General features: G+C 37.5%; 1 protein-coding gene across 1 annotated transcript in view; it reads right to left on the reverse strand.

The window, feature by feature from the left end:
* MAST4 (microtubule associated serine/threonine kinase family member 4) overlaps positions 1 to 16,958 on the reverse strand; it is a 978,185-nt gene that overhangs the window by 79,674 nt on the left and 881,553 nt on the right. Inside the window, exons 6-9 of the mRNA XM_006902373.1 lie at positions 15,412 to 15,481; positions 11,222 to 11,300; positions 4,221 to 4,378; positions 1,819 to 1,894 (exon numbers count right to left, since the gene is read on the reverse strand). Coding sequence (XP_006902435.1) covers positions 1,819 to 1,894; positions 4,221 to 4,378; positions 11,222 to 11,300; positions 15,412 to 15,481 — 383 coding nt within the window. The remainder of the gene's footprint in view (positions 1 to 1,818; positions 1,895 to 4,220; positions 4,379 to 11,221; positions 11,301 to 15,411; positions 15,482 to 16,958) is intronic.

Below are 16,958 nucleotides of genomic sequence, written 5' to 3' on the forward strand. Positions count from 1 at the left end.
ACACACACACACACACATACACACACACTGAAGCTACTGTCATTGAGGGTGTCAATTCTGCCTCAGAGGGATACTGTATTACAGAATAAAACTCCCTCATAGGGTTTGCCAAGTTGTAAATCTTTACAGAAGCAGTCACCTCTTTGTCCCATGGTGGGTTTGAACTATCTACCTTTTTTTTTTCTTTTTGTAACAGTTGAACACTTAAACACAGTACAACCAGGGCTCCTTATAAAAACATAACATGGAATGTTATTCAGTCATAAGGGAGCTCTGGTGGCCTAGTGGCAAGAAGCGGCACTGCAATCCTGAAGGCACGTGGTGGCTCAGTCTACCAGACACAGTGCGGGAGAAGGATGGACAGTCTCCTTCCGTGCAATTAACTGCCTTTGAAAAGTCACCAGAGGGTCGGCTGTGGGTTGGTTCTGACTTGAGGGTACACAACAACATTCAGTCATAAAGAGAATAATGTTTTGATACATGCTACAATACTGGTGACTTAAAAGTCTGTGCCAATTAAAGCAAGTCAGACACAAAACAGTACATATTACATAGCACCACTTATATAAAATACCTGGCATAGGCCAAAAAATTCATTAGATGTTATCACGTACAGGGAAAGGGGAAGAGGAGAAGGCGAGTTACTGAATTTCTGTTTGGGATTACGTGACACCTTTGAAAACGGACAGTATTGATGTTTACACAATATGGTAAATGCAATTAATGTCACTATTTCAAATTATACAGTTTAGTGATAGTTCCACAATGAAATCAACAAGATGGTTCAGAAAAAATTTTGGTGAGGGGAATAGAGGAATTCTTTCATGAGTAAAAGCCAAGGGTCAAATAAATCTGTTGTTTTCTTTGCTATTTTCATTCCATTCGTAGCATCACCTACTAATCATTGCCTAAGCATTGATCTCTGCTTAATTATATATGAAGGGAGAATACTGTGTCCTAATTCCCTCTAAACCTTAGCCAGTATTATGTAGCTATAGTCAGTATCCGTGTCCCTGCTGAACTAGTAACATGTGACAAATAGCTAAAACAGCTTTAATCAATGACATCTCTGTTGAGTTCATTAAAAATAATAAGTGTTCTACTGCTGATTTATGGAGCCTAAGATTTCCTTTTATTCTTCTGCTTCAGGCTTACAGACTGAAAAGGGTGTGGAAGAGGAATGACATAGGAGGTGGTTTGTCCTCCCTGAAATGTACACACATGCTTTGATGGGAAGATGTGGACACCAGGCAAGGGGGTTGTCACACAGCAGCTCCTTGGAGCTGGGGACTGGCAACGCTTTCACAGATTCCTCTCTGGCTTAATTAAACTTCCTCTTAACCATCTAACTGGGGAATATGGCAACTGTACTTTCACTTCTAAGGTAATAAATAATATGCCTTAAAAAATAAAAAGGGTAAAGAGATGGGATGTCAAAGAAAAAGAAAACAATTAAAAAAATCATGATATACTGAAATAAAGGTGTCTGAGGAAGAAAAGAACTTCTGCTTGAAGTCATAGCATCAGACCCAGAAAAGCTGACAAGAAGCACAAATGGCCTATGGGCTAACAAAGCAGATCTCTATGTACACAAAACCATCAGGGTTTACATGCAAGCCAGTTTAGCAGTGAGAATGAATAGTTCTCAGAGGTTTCAGCTTAAAATTTTGGGGATTTTACCTTTCTAATAATGCTCAGGTGGTGTTTTATGCCACTTATTTCTGCAGTGGGCCAATGCCTCACACAACCATCTGGCACCCTCCGAACCTATGCAGCCTGTTCTTTTCGATGTGTGGCATCTTAAATTCAATACATTACCTTTGGGAACCTTTCTTTGTAGACATGGTTCATCATAATTATTTCATGGTCACAGCAGGCAGGAGAACGTCCAGGGCTGCAAGTAAAGCAAATTGTCCTTTTAAATTTGTCACAGAATGGAATGAAAATAAGCTTTTTATTTATCAACAATGAGCTATATCAAAAGTACTATGCAGCCTTCATAAGGGAAAGTATATTGGGTCATAAACTACAAAATCAGTCATTAGAATACACATACACATGCTTATCTACAAAAACAGGGATGCCCTGCACAGGATTCCAAAAAGAAGGTTCAAGAAGTAGAACGCCACAAGACAATTGTAGAAGCAGTACAAAAAAGCTGGCACAGAAAATGTCATTAAATTGAGATTTTGTTCTGCATTTAGTATGAATTGGTGCAGTTCTGGAAGCTAATTAATGAATTCCAGTATAAAACAAAATCAGTCACTACAAACATTAATTCAAACATTGTGGACACATTTAACAGAATAATTTCACACTTTTTTCATACACCTGAGCTCAGCCTCACACCACTGAAGAGGTTTAAATGTCTTCCATGGCACAGATGTCATAATCGAAATCCATTTTCTAGTCTATATTTATTTGGATGCTGAGGTAGTCATTCTGTGTAATATAAATCACTGTGGGCTTTACTTTCTTCCCATCAATAATAGGGTCATGCCTTGCCTAGTAGTACATAGTTGCACAACTATGAGCATGTGAATATTATATATTCCTGAGAGGACTTGGTTAATATAGATATTCCAGGAACTCCTTTCATAAAACCCACAATAAGACCTATTTAATAAGACACAATTCCTCTATGCTTCTAGGCAAAGTAGTAAAATTAATCTTCCATTTTATATTTCAAAAGAATATATAGGATATCCCGCAATTATCCTGTCTGACTATGTTTAAGAAAGGTAAAAAATATAAGTAAACAACATCACTTCTCTTGCCACTAGGCCACCAAAGCAACTCAACCAATAACATTCCATGACAAGTTTGGAAGCGGGAGTGGCATTTACTTCCTAAACGACATGCCTCCGGAAACTCTAGACCTTTGATAAATGTCGACAGCTGTAGAGGGGCTTTTGTACATAGGGTTACTATGAGTCATGCTCAACTCGACAGCAATCAACAAAAACAACATCTATTAGGTCAAATCTTAAAACAGTCAAGTGCTCCATTTCTATGACATTATGATCCATTCTGGAGCAGACAAGGAGAAATCTTCTCAAATATATCCTCATCCCCTTTCAAGAGGATCTATATAGTCCAGTCATCACTATTGGCAGATGCCATCAGTTCTAATCCACTTCAAAGACCACCTCAGCAGAAAGAAAGTGCTTTCTGCAAAGTCAGGACCTTCCCAAGGTGACCAAATTCAACAATGAGCCCAGTGATTCAATAGGGGATATGAGGGTCAGGTCATTTTTCCTCAGAGGTGCAATTTTCACAGGTCTTAAGCTCCTGAGGAGTTTGTCCCTGCAGGTTTTAGATAAGGCTACTGGGATTGTACTACAACTTAACTTTTCTCTCTGTTCAGTCCTGTTTCTTTTCTTCCTTCTACAGAAGCACTCTCTAATAAACTTGCAGACCTGAACACTAATATCTATCTTAGAGTTTGCTCCTGAGGAACCAAATAGGACACATTATATGAAACCAAGTCAAAGCAAAATTAGCTCTACCACATGTAGAATCCAGAGAATCTAATATTCAGGGAATCTAAATACCTGGAAGCTTGTGCATAATTCTGGTAAAAACAAGACTTACAATTAAAAGAAAGAACAAATACTGGGGTGAGCATTTATAATGTAGAATCTGAAAAACACTCTTATTTGTTTGCTGCCCTTCCTTTTCAATTGATTTCCTTCTTTCTGAAGTTAAATAAAAATCTAAACTACTCTTGTACTCTAGTTAAGATTGATTGCCTTGAAATTTCAAATGCCTAGACATTTTATAGGTGGCCCCATAAGGCAACTGCAGTAATTAGTGAATTGTGTGGATTTAAAACTGAGAAAGAAGGGGGAAGGGGGATGCCTTTCTGTGGTAATTAACAATAACAAGTATATGGGGGAGGGGGAATCATACCACAGCTCACAAGGCAATTAACCATACCTATATAAATTATCCATTGGTATCAATTCCAACTCATAAAGACGCAACTGTAGGATGGTGTAGAACTGCCCCATGGGGTTTTCAACGCCCTAGTCTTTATAAAAGCAGCTGGCCTCATCTTCATCCCACCACACAAGAGTTAAAAGGCCAAAATGATACCTTTGTAATCAGTGAAAATAGCCAGCCCCGCTGGTACAGGGTTACTATGAGTTGGAACTGACTTGCCGGCAGTGGGGTTTGTTTTGTTAACTATGTTACTGTTGGTGGTAAGGTCTACATACCTCAGACTTCGGGAACGGGGGCGCATTGGGGTGTTTCTGCATCTGTTCTCAGTAGCGATGCTCTCGGTGGTACAAAAATGTTTTGATAAAAAGTGTAATTCATCTGGCGTTGGTTGGTATGGTAACTGATGCAACTTCTCCTGGGAGGAACAGGATGACTACAACAAACCACAGTGAGGTTACATACGGCATTGAAATGAAATTCATCAAACGAATAGGAAATCAAAGCACTAAACCTGGGTGAGTCCACCTTCCACATGTTTCCCCATTTATATTATAGTTACAAGAACTACTGCCTAAACGTGTACCCCGGTGCTCTTTCTAAGAGGCAAAAATGCCATCAATTTACCTATAAGACAATATTTGTAAAACAGTGCCTTTTCTAGGAAAAAACAAGATTCAGAAAATGCGCCAGATCAATCAAGTGACAGTTCAGGGTAAGAATTCAGTGCATTCAATCACATAGTAGTTTGCAACTGATAATGTTAACTCTTGTTTCTACTACTGCTTACAAAGATGCCTGGTGACTTTTTAGTCACAAAATAATTAGATGATGTGTGAGCCTCTCTGTCTAGCACATAATAAAACATGTTGTCAGCAATCAGGGGAAGGAATCTAGAAGATATTTTTTCAATAATACCATTGCCTTAAAAATTTATAATATTTTTCCCCTTTCTTTCTTAGCCAACGTATCACTTTCTCTTCTTTATAAAAATATCACTTCAATGGAGTGAGTGGGATATTTCCATCCCTTGGATATAGATTTGCTTTTCTGAAAGCATTCACTTGAGCAAGAAAAGTTGCAAACGGAAAAGTTCAACATCTCTGTTCTTCATCAGTCTAAGACAAAGAACCATAAAGCAAAGAAAGCTGGCTCTAGTTTTGATTTCTGTGGGACATAAACTCACAATTCTATTTAAAAAAGAACTGAGAATTTTTTTAGTAATTATAAAATGGTTTTTAAAAAGCACATTTTGAAAGGTAGCATTCACTTGAAAATATAAGGTTTATTAGGCTTGTCTTAATTAAAAAAAGTCATTACATTAAAGGCACACTTCATAAATATTGACGTAGAGCAATGCAGTAATACTAGAAATTAATGACTAAAACTTAAAAATATCCCCACACCAAGAATCTATAAAAACACTTTCTGAAATATATACTGAGACAAAGGGGATAATTCTAGGATGTAATGAGATTATCTTACAAACCACAGGCATGAAAACTTTCCTCGAAATACATAAAAGATGCAACTAAAACCTCTATTCAGAAAGTAAAGTTGTAATCTCAAATAATTTCACTATGAAAAAAGGAAAGATAATACAGGAGCTATGTAGTAAGCTCAAGAAATCAAAGAAATAATAATGCAATCATCAGTGTAAGCAGAAAAAAAGTTCTGCATTTTTAGGCAGATAATGTATTTTTGCCACCTGGGCAACTTTCTCACACATTATTTTCTTGGGCATACCACACACATCTTATGTGTGTATCATCTATGGGAATTAGAAAAGGTAGTGGTGATAGAACAGAAATCAGAAAATTAGCAACTAGAGAACAGAAGAAAGAAATCTGTACATATGGGTCAAAAGGAAAAAAAGTCAACAAGAAAATTCTTTACCAAGATTCCAAAACTCAGAACTACAAAATTTGCAATTTTTTTCATAAATATACACAAATTTCTTTTGGTGGTAAAATAATTAAATTGATGTGAAATTATTTCAAATAAATCATGTCTCAACATAAAGAAAACAAAAGCCTTACAAGTGACTCCATTAATAAACAACATTACCATACCTAGATAAAAAATTTGTCATTTTCATAGGTTTTCTTTTGGTAGGATACACAGTCATTGTCATGGTTACAACAATCAAGGAATCAAACACTGGGCAATTCTACAACAACAGACCTCTTTTACATGTTAAAGCAAAGATGACACTTTGAAGAGGAAAGGTGTACCTGACTCAAGCCAATATATTTCCAATTGCCTCACGTGCATGTAAAAGCAGAGATATGCAAACCCATGTTTAGCTGGAAACAACCCAAGAGCCCATCAACAAATGGATAGAGAAGCTCTGGTATATTCACACAATGGAATACTATGCAGCACTGAAAAACAAGGAACTCATGAAACACTATGCTAAATGCATGATCCTAAAGGACATCATGCTGAGTGAAATAGTCACAAAAGGACAAATATTGCACAGGGTCACTATTGTAAAACAGGACTGACATTGGGGTTGAGGAAAGACAGAGAAGAAGGGGAGGAATCATGTATACTACATTGCAACAGATGAGGGACAGAATTGTTTAAAAGGGTTATATGATTAGGTATTATTGTTATGACAGGAGTCCAGAATGAAGGCTGCACAGTGCAGTGGGCTTGGGCAGAGGGATTGCATAACAATGAAAGAGTTTTTCTTTTACTTTTCAAGGAGAAGAGTGAATTATTGGGGGAGCAGGGATGGGCAAGGAGAAAAGTACAATAATGAATGACTGGAAACCCTAAGTCTCTGTAAATTTTCATTAAAATTAATTTAAAAAAATCTGGACAAGGAATATAAAAAAACAGAAAAAAAAACTGATACTCTTAATTATGGTGTTGGTGAAGATTACTGAATACACCATAAACTGCCAGAAAACCAACCACGTCTTTATTGGAAGAAGTCCAGCCAGAATGTTCTTTGGAAGTGAGTAGAGAACAAGTCTTTATCTCACATACTTTGGGCATATCATCGGGAGGTCTCTGTCCCTGGAGATGGACACTACATGGTTAGCAGGGTAGAAGGTGAGCCAAAAAGAGGAGATAGATTAACAAGGTGACTGTAAAAAGAGGCTCCAACAGCAGTGACTGTGAAGATGGCTCTGACAGGAGAGTGTTTTGCCACACATGGCGCTGCTGTGAGTACACAGTTTGCCAATTTGATGGTATCTAATAACAGCAACACAGAATTTAATGTGAATAGTCATTAAGATACTAAAACATTGTTGATGAGCTGTAGTCCAGCTGCAGCCAGGCAGTTATGTACTTGTGTAGGAATCTGTTACCTTTTCAAAACTCAAAAATAAATTTCTTAAAGCTAGGCTCAAAGAAATGTGGCATCCACTTCCAAAATAGCTTGCCTCCAGAAACTCTATGAACTTAGAGAAATGATGAAAGTTATACGGGTTAAGGGCTTTCATTCATAAGATCGCTATGAGTCATCTACTACTTGACAGAACTTAACAACAATAGGCTCAAAGGATTCAGAGAAAATTATTATAGATCTGTAATATATAGGGGGACATCAGAAAAGTGCCTTTTATTTCAGAGTAAGAGAGTAAAAGGGATTGGGTAGAGAGGAGCATTAGGTGGGTAACTTTTACAAGTTCTCCCATTCTCATCACCCAGCAAGTGAGCATATCCTTAGTACTTAATTGATGAATCAAACTGACTCCTGAAGAATGAAGGTTTACACACAATAATGTGCTGCGAGTTACCAAGACTATTAGAAGTTAAAAAAAAAGTTCTGTTGTAATATCAATTAAGCAGTTAATCTTTCAAGACAAACATTTTGCAAAGAATTTTATTAATATTCATGCAGAAGTTCCTATTTGTTAAAAGTCCTATCCATATATATTTCATATTTACAGCAGAAATTACTATAGCTGTAAGAAATACATGGGGAGGAATGATGTCATTTACTACTGCAATTCCTCATGACTTTATTTTAAAATTAAAAATTATGATCTGAATGCTAAAATTATGATCTTGGAATAGTTTCACAAATTAATTTTTCAGCTGCAAAATTTAAAGTTAAAAGAAGTATTTAAATTTGAAGTTAAAAGGCAGTAGTACTAAATCTTCCTTTGTAGAGCTGATTAACTTCATATGAGTAAATCTTTCCAATTGCAGGAGATAGCATTTTTAACATTTTCCAGTGTTGCCATTTCCATAATATACAAAGGATAAAGCTATGATAATATTTACATTTCTGCACTAGCAGTACTGGAGTTCAACTAACAGCATAATTATCTGTAAAATTTAAACTCTATGATGTATGTTTATAATTTTATTTGTATACATTATACACTTCTTAATCTAAAAAATCACAGATGCTTGACTGACAAACTTACTAACCAAGTGAAATTAGAACTGAAGAGCAATTTGGAAAAAAGGAAAATACCACTAGGAACTAGCATCTTTACACAAGTTTTGCTGTGATATTAAAGGGCAAGAAGACCAAGAAAGTGAAGATGAGATCTATTCTAGTTTCCACTCATTACTTTTAACAATCAATAACTGAATTTTTGCACAATAGCATATACAGTCCACAAATTAAACAACTCCTTCCACCGTTAAACAAAGGGAACAAGGTCACCTCTGAGATAAAATTTCATTATTTTTTAAAAAAAAAGTAAGATTAACTGTTAACCTGGCATTACCATCTTCAATAAAATACTTAGGAGAAAAGCTGTCTTGTCTTTGATCACAACTCAACTGTCATGACTGACAATCCTGTGAATTTTTGGAGGGTAGAAGAGACTAGCTCATTTTTCTCCCAATTACCAGGGAGCAACTCCCTCCTTTGTGAGCCACTCGAGCTCTGTCAGAAACTACTGCTGTTATTACATGCCATCGAGTCAGAACAAACTCACAGCTGACCTGCTAGTGGATTCAGTGGAGTCAGTAAATCACACACAAGGTGACTGTCTATTTTTCTTCCCTGAACCAACTGGTGGATTCAAACCATCTGCCTTTAAGTTGGCAGCACAGCTCTGTACCACTAGGCTGCCACTGTTGTTGGTAAGTGCCATCAAGTCGCAGGCGACTCATAGCGACCCTATGAAGGAGAGTCCTCAACGCTTGGGTGCCTTTCATCCTCTCTCCAGGTTCATAGGGTTTCCGGAGGCAAGCTGTTATGGAAGTGGATGCCACTTTTCCTTCCAAAGGCTGCCATTAGATATACGAAATATGTGTCTGCCTAAATATTGCCTTAGGAAGGCCTCTTAAGCATATCCACAAGACAGTGGCAGCAATGATTCCATTATGTCAGATGGACAGGTCTGGCCTTTTGGTTACAAGATTTGTTTTAAACATTGTAAATTAAACATGTAAATTCCTTAAAAAGAGTCAAGAGATTTGAGTGTAGCCTACTTACTGTACTCTTAACAGCAAAGCAGTGGAGTTGGAAACACTCCCAGGTAAATCCGTGAGTCTCAGATTTCTGATCCATAAAATGAGGAAAACAACAGCAACTACCTTTTTAGGATTAAGTGAATCAGTGCATTTAAAGTAGTTAGACTAAAGCGCAGCACACCTATAAGAACTATTTGTATTTGTTAAAAGTATTTGTACCAAATGGAGTTTGACTTTATGCACACATCCTTTCCTTATAAATTCATTTTAAAAATACAGAGTGATTTACTAGAGGAAGAAAAAGAATTAGTGTTTACTTTCTCTATTTGTCTTACAAAACAGAGATTTCTATCCAGACTACAATACTCTTGACTAAGGAGCAATGTAAGATGATACAAGTGAAAGAAGCAGAAGTTTGGAATCAGGAGACATGAATTTGAATTTCTGGCATAGGGTGAATAAAAGGAGAACATGTATAGAAAGTCACACAAACAAAGAGCCAAACATTCTGTCTATTCTTGGCTTGATTCTACTTAAAGACTCCCACAGGTCTGGGGAAGAACAGTATTTAGAAATTAGAATATTATTTGTTTGATTGGTTTTTGTCAGTTTCAATATTTTTACTCACATTAGGCTTTCTGTATTTTCTACCACTAACATATGGACTAATGACCAATGGTGGATTTGATCACAAGAACCTACGAAGACCTCATTATTATTTAGGGAGAATATTTTCCACTGATGCCATTCAGAATTTTCAAACATCTTTTTTTCAGATATGAGGCTGACCTGCCACTGTAACTAGTCAGAGGTAGCAAGATGTTTCTCAAAGTAACGATGCACATGGACTATAAATTATCACCATAGGTGCACCAAAACTCCCATATAATATTACACTTGGGATTCTGGAATCACAAGCAAAAGAAATGGAAGGCAGTTGCCATTTTAATATAATTTCTTGTCAATCTGTTTCTGAGATGAGTGAATTGATGTGCTTGACACAGAACTATAGAAAAAACGCAATAGATAGTTAGCCCTTAAACAATCACCACAGGCTGTAAGGAAATGAGGAAGGAAATAAACCAGGAAGTACCCTAGAGTCACCAGGTTTATTGCCCTGCCTGGTTCAAGAGCCTCTGGACAACCTCAGCAGGTAATTACTGAACACCTATAAGGTACCAGGTCTTTTAAATAACCACTTGACTTCTAAAGCTTTGCAGAGACAGTTAGTCAACAACATTGCAAATGTAAGCTGAGAAAACACTTATCTTTCTGAATTGTTTCCAGTTTTGCTGGGCTTCTTACAGAAATGCTTTTATTTGGGGCAAGAGTGCCTATCCTTCTTCCTATAGTTTATCTTTATGGTTTCATCTTATATCTTCATTTATCTACTTCTTTTTCCTAATTGCTATTCTTATAATCTTATCTTAAAAGATATTTCTTGAAGTTTAAGTTTTGCTTTTTTTTTCCATTTAAAGGAGAAAACAAACAACTTCATCATAAGTTGCACAAGAAAAGTAAAACAAGGCTACCAAAGTTTAATGGTATTCTCAGCACTAATATCACTGGCACTAAGCTAAAGTAATACAGCCAAGACTGTATTTTTGTAACCCAGAAACTACAAATGGTATTCAAACAAAAATTTCCAATGTCCTCTAAACTAGCAATCCTGGGACTTGCTCAATTTATGCACCGCAGTGTAAAAGCTTGCAGTGAAAGTATGTCCTTTTTGTGTTTGTCAGCACATCATATGATGCGTAACCTATCTGGAGTGGCAGATACGCAGAATTTATCTTCTTTTTCCTACTAGGAAACAGCCAGAGAAAACACTGGCTAAGTAATGCCCCTGTTGTGATGAGGGAGAGGAGGAAAATCAGGTACTTACAGAAACTGTGGAGCTGGGTGTGTTTGTCCCATAGCCAGAGGAGGGGAGAGAAGCCAGGGACCAGCGGCGTCCATCAGTCCTATTGAGAAAGGAACTTTAGCTCAGGCCAATCCTGGAGTACTGTTACAAGGGAACCCCGGGGAAAGCGAGTATTTTTAGTGAAACAAATGACATGAACATAGTCTGTGACAATGTGAAAATGCTCCGCAATGGTCAGGGTAAACAAACATTATACAGTAGGTTGACTTTTATTTAAACAGAATCAATACACCCAAACAAGGGGAAAGCGAATGGGTTGATCCATAGTATTGATCTCTCACTAATACACTTTGATAAAATGAATACCAAGGATAATTACAACTGTCAGACTCAGCAGATTCAAATTAATAAAAACAGAGAGGGAATAAGAAGAACACTCTTATCTGGAAGCTGATAACCCAGGCTGAGGCTCTGGGAAGGACCTGGATTACTGCCTGGCACAGGAGCCTGTGGGGACTTCCACTGCATTCTAAAGACTCTCAGCTCATTATTTCCAGGAAACTGTTCTCCTCATCACACTGAGGAAGGAAGGGATCAGTGGCTGGCTCAAGTTTAAGTGGCAGATAGCTCTTGTACTAAGAAAGTGTCTGGCCTTAGGCTCAGAATCCCTTAAGAGTTATTGGCTTCAGGCATGACCTGACTTCATAAAGAGTCATTTGAAAGCCTCTTGCAGAGCCGTGGCCAGGCACAGTGAGGGGCAGGACAGAAGATTCTCCTCTCCAAGTGGAACTTAATCCAAAGAGGAGAGTTATCTACCTCCGTCTTCAAGGCAAAGTGTCAGCAGTCTTGATGACATGAGAACTGTTTATATTTTCAAATGGAGTTTGGTGGAATGGATGCTGAGTAGAACTCCGGCTCTGAATGACAGTCATTACAAGGACCTCAGGGGGTTAATGCATTAGCACAGAAAGTAATGCTGCTAAAACAAAGGGACACCAGAAAGGAAATTTTCTGAAATTTCTAGAATTCCAGAGAGATGTCCTTATTTGCAAAGTTTCCAGAGACTTGAAACTGACTAAAAAAAAATAAATAAAATCTCATGACATTGTGAAAATACACAAATTTGTCAGGGAATAAAACAGAGAAAATACATTTTCTGATGAGTATTTTACATTTGTATGTACAGTGGACAAATGCAGATTTTTCTTTTGTAATTTATGTTAGATTAATTAAATAAAAGATAAGGGTGAACAAAATTTACCACAGACACATTCACAGTAAACTGAAGGCAGTGAAGAGCATTAGACTTGAATGTGAGAAACATTACAAGTAGAGTTCACACAAAAAAGCTCCTATTTTAGTGAAAATATAGTTATTAGCTATGATAATTATTGGCTTCACTAAAGGTGAATGGCCCACAAGAACGAAATGGAGAAATTAAAGTGGACAATCACAGAACTGTTACAATGTTAAGATTTTTTTTGGTAACATTTACCTGTCATTTCTGTGCCATGATTGGAGTATAATTGAATTAAGAGGATTTAAAAAAACAACAAACAAACAAAAAAACACAGAAGCAAAATAAGATGTATGTAAAGATATCAGTAAAAGGGAAAATTGAAAATTCAATTATATATTCTCTGAAAATATTTTTTAAACCATCAAAATACTAGGTAGAACTAGAAGCGAAAAAATCACTATAATAGCATACTAAGAAAGATATTTGACTATCAGTTAAACAGGTACAAGTTGTTTCTTTTCTGGTTATTTATTAAAGGCTTAGAATTATTCTCATACTTTATGTTTAATACACCTCCAACTTTAAAACATAAAAAAGGGATATGATTTTAGAAGAATTATTCAGTCCATTTAATAGCAATTATCAGAAACTAGTCTCTGGAAAGAGTGAGGGACACAATTTCCTCCACCATGACTTTGTTTTGTGATTCATTAACTCTCCTTTCCCTCAGGTATCAGTGAACATATTTCAGACGAGTGAACAATTCCAAGAGGAGACATGTTCTTATTAGTTCTGAAGCATAAATTACGTTTGCTTACTCCGGAAAACACACAACGAGAAAGGTGTTTAAACAAGAGCTTTCTCAGTATTTTGTGCAGGCACAAACCAGAAATAATTTATGTCTCATAAAGTTACCTAAGTTGTCCGTGTCTATTTACTCAAATGGAGCACAAAGGACCACTGCATTTTCATTACCATGACAACTGCAATCATAAGTGACTATATATGCTATAGACAGCACTTAAGAGAAAGCATGCCCTTTTTTCCTAGGCAGATATCACACAAGTACGATTTGGATCCTAATAATGATGTTTTCTTTTCTTTGCAGTAGTGACCAATAAAACTTATCTGAAGAAAAGCCCACATTCTTGCCACAGCAACAAAGCCTTTCTGAGAAGAGTCATTTTCCTGGCAGATGGAAATTCTATGTTATGTTAAATAAAAAAGGAGGGAAGAAGCATCTGATGGGAGTACAGGACACAATGGCGTTTGTGAAAAATACTATTGCAGTACTGCTGTTAAGTGTCCTTGAGTTGAAAGTGAATCATAGTTGACCCTCTAGCAAATTGTCAGAGGCTTTAAATGGCATCTCCCGGCCCATCCCCTGCAGCAAACTGGTGGACTCCAACCACATGCCTTAGGGTTGGCAGCATGATTTCTTATCACTGCACTACCAGGATAATACAAATGAAATGTTCCAGTATAGACCTGCCTTTCACAGCTTACAAAGGAAAACATGTTCATCAACATCAGATGAACTAAATTAGTATTAAAGTTTGCACTGAGAACATGATTCTAGCTTAAGAAAAAAATCTACTAGACTATGATACTAATGTCCATCCTTTTACTTTAAATCAATAGGAATAAGTTAACTTGGTAATTATACCCTAAAATATGGACTAGACAATATGGACAGCAGATGTGTAGTGATGTTTTCCACACTGTTAAGTAGACTGCTGTATTTATTACACGGGATGCCCACTGATGGAGAATTATAACATCGAGCAAGTACAATGAGGAATAACTCGTAAGTCTGACCTTTACCCCACTGCCTAGGAATAATTTAAAAACCAGTAATATTCCTTTGATATAAGTTCAATACACAACCACATTTTTAAAAATAATAGGGTAAGGACATAAAATGGCATTTCTTCATAGGCTCAAAATGCACACCACATGGAATGGAACGGGGGGAATTCCATGTTTCCTGGCTAACCAATCAGTTCTAAAGAAGAGAAAGATCTTAAGTTAAATAAAAAACATAGTATTTGAGTTTTCATAACTAACACAAGAGTCCATTTAGTTGGGAGAAAAAGAGTTGTAAAAGATGCTCACTCATGGCCTAATCTAAATTAATACTTTTGAAGAGTGTAGAGGGGGCTCCATCTGGAAATTCATGCAAAATGAACTCAAGGTCTCCTGTGATAATCTCTTGTCACGGTTTATGGTCAATTTGTCAAAAATTAACATGCCTGGGGGTTTGTGTATTTTTATAGCACAGAAATAAAATTCATCTGTCCTCTAATCACCCACTTAATTATTAGATTTTCTCAATTTCCAGAAATCTGGCAGGATTAAGAAACTCTGATTCATGTCATGCTTAAAAGTATACTATAGTGAGATTTGCATTTTCTTCTTGCTTAAAGAAATTAAGTTCATTTTATTTTTGTACAAGTTGTATTTTAAAGATATGATGGGCTCCTGTATAATGATTTTTTAAAATTTGTTTTTAGCCTGGAAGTATATCATTCTGAATGTAATATTCACTGAGTGGACACAGGTGTTGTGTTCAAATTTTCACGTGTTGATAGTGCTTAAAACCTAAAAACGGAAAGTTGAAATTGGAAGAAAAGCAGGGGGAAGTCTGAAAAAGTCTTTGACGATCGTGTGTTAGTTATTCGTGGTTGAGGGGATAAGATGGATTGACACAGTGGCTGGGACGGGAGGAGGTTGAACCACAGGAATAAACTTAAGGGTGGTGCAGGACGGGGCAGCGTGCTTTGTCATGCCCTGCACAGGATCTCCGTGAGTCAGAACCAACTCCACAGCACTTCACAACACCAACATGGTGGGGCCCTGTACTGTACTCACAAAAGCCTTATGTAATAATGAACCAGATCCCAGAACGTCAGAGGAGGGGGGCAGGATTCCTGAAGTAACATTTTACATTCCTTTCACAATTAGTTCTTACCTCCGTGCAAATGAGAAATGGGCTGAGGCACTGGGGGAGAAATTTCTGGGACTATCTTGAGGGCTATTTCCTGTAGAAAGAAAAAAAAATATGTGTAACTTGATTATGTTTTTGTACCATTATTCAGACCCAGAAACTTCTTCCTCTCAGTAATAAACAGGTCTCACTATACTTCGATGACATGCCCTCCCCTCAGTGTTTCGGTTTTGTGGGAATGTTGTTCTGGGGTACTTAAGTTCTAGCACTCCTGCATAACACTGTCACTTCTCATACCAGTCATCTCAAAAACAAAATAAAACAAAAACAAACCATAAAAAACCCCATCAAACACATTGCCTGGAGCTAACTCATAGCTGACCCTCCAGAGGGTTTTTCAGAGGCTATAAATCGCATGGGAGTAGAAAACTACTTTTTTTCTCTCACTGAGCTGCTTGGGAATTTGAACCATAGAGAGATGTGACCTACATGTGACCTTTATGTTAGCAGCACAACTCTCTACAGGCTACAGCACCAGAGTTCAATTCTCTCTATTTAATAATCCAGTATTTCCATTCTGTCAGAGCCAATGGGTCATATCCAACTCACAGCTGACCCTCCAGGAAGTTCTCAGAGTCTGTAAACAGCTGAGGAAGAGACTGCCCCTCTTTCTCCCACTGAGCTGCCGGTGAACTGGAACCACTAGAGAGATGTGGCTTTTGGTTTGGCAATGCAGCCCCCCCATCCCTACTCACTAGGCTACCAGAGCTCCCCTTAATGCTACAGAACAACGAATACATAAACATTGGTTGTCACCTTCCAGGTGTTAGCTTTTCAAACAATGGCAAGAATGGAGAAGCTTGTGTTTTCATTTATGGGATGGGCTTTCTACTTTAGGCAGGTAAACTGAGTACTTCTGAATCAAAGATAAGAGTAGAAGTCTGAAAAAATAAGATTAGTCCTATTCCAAAGAATGTTCATTGAAGGTAGATGTGCCAGAACACATCATAAAATATTGGGAGAACAAAGCCAATTCAAGCTTATTTTCGAAATGTCATAGCTCTATCTCATCGACTGAATGGCCCAGAATTACCCCTGGTCACTATTCCCTTCAACAACCTCTCTGCTCCTCAGCAGCTGGACTGTGTCTGGCCCAGCAGTGTCTAAAAGCCGCAGCCACACAGAAGCTGGCAGGTCCCGTTTGCCCCACGCCCCAGTCAAGCTGTAGCTCAGGAGTCTCCCTCCGAGGCCCATGGGCTGTATGACTGCTCTGCTAAGGAGGACAGCTCTGCAGGGGACGTGTTACTTTTTTATTAGACCACTCAACCTGCTGCTGATGATTGAGGAAGCTTGGCAGACAGCTGGCAAGGGGAAGTCAGGACACTCCAGACCACCTTGCTTCACTCTGCATGTTTAATTAGATTGGTGAACTGTCTGAGGACACGACAGGCTCTAAGCGGTGTGACTTAGGAGAAGGGAGCAATTGCGAACAATCCTTGTGCTTTCTTTTTTTTTTTCTATAATTATATTTTATTAATTTTCATAAACATTTACAGAGATTTTGGGCTTCC

The sequence above is a fragment of the Elephantulus edwardii genome, unplaced genomic scaffold, assembly GCF_000299155.1.
Source record: "Elephantulus edwardii isolate Elephantulus edwardi_28Jun2011 unplaced genomic scaffold, EleEdw1.0 scaffold00400, whole genome shotgun sequence".
Classification (NCBI taxonomy): Eukaryota; Metazoa; Chordata; class Mammalia; order Macroscelidea; family Macroscelididae; genus Elephantulus; species Elephantulus edwardii.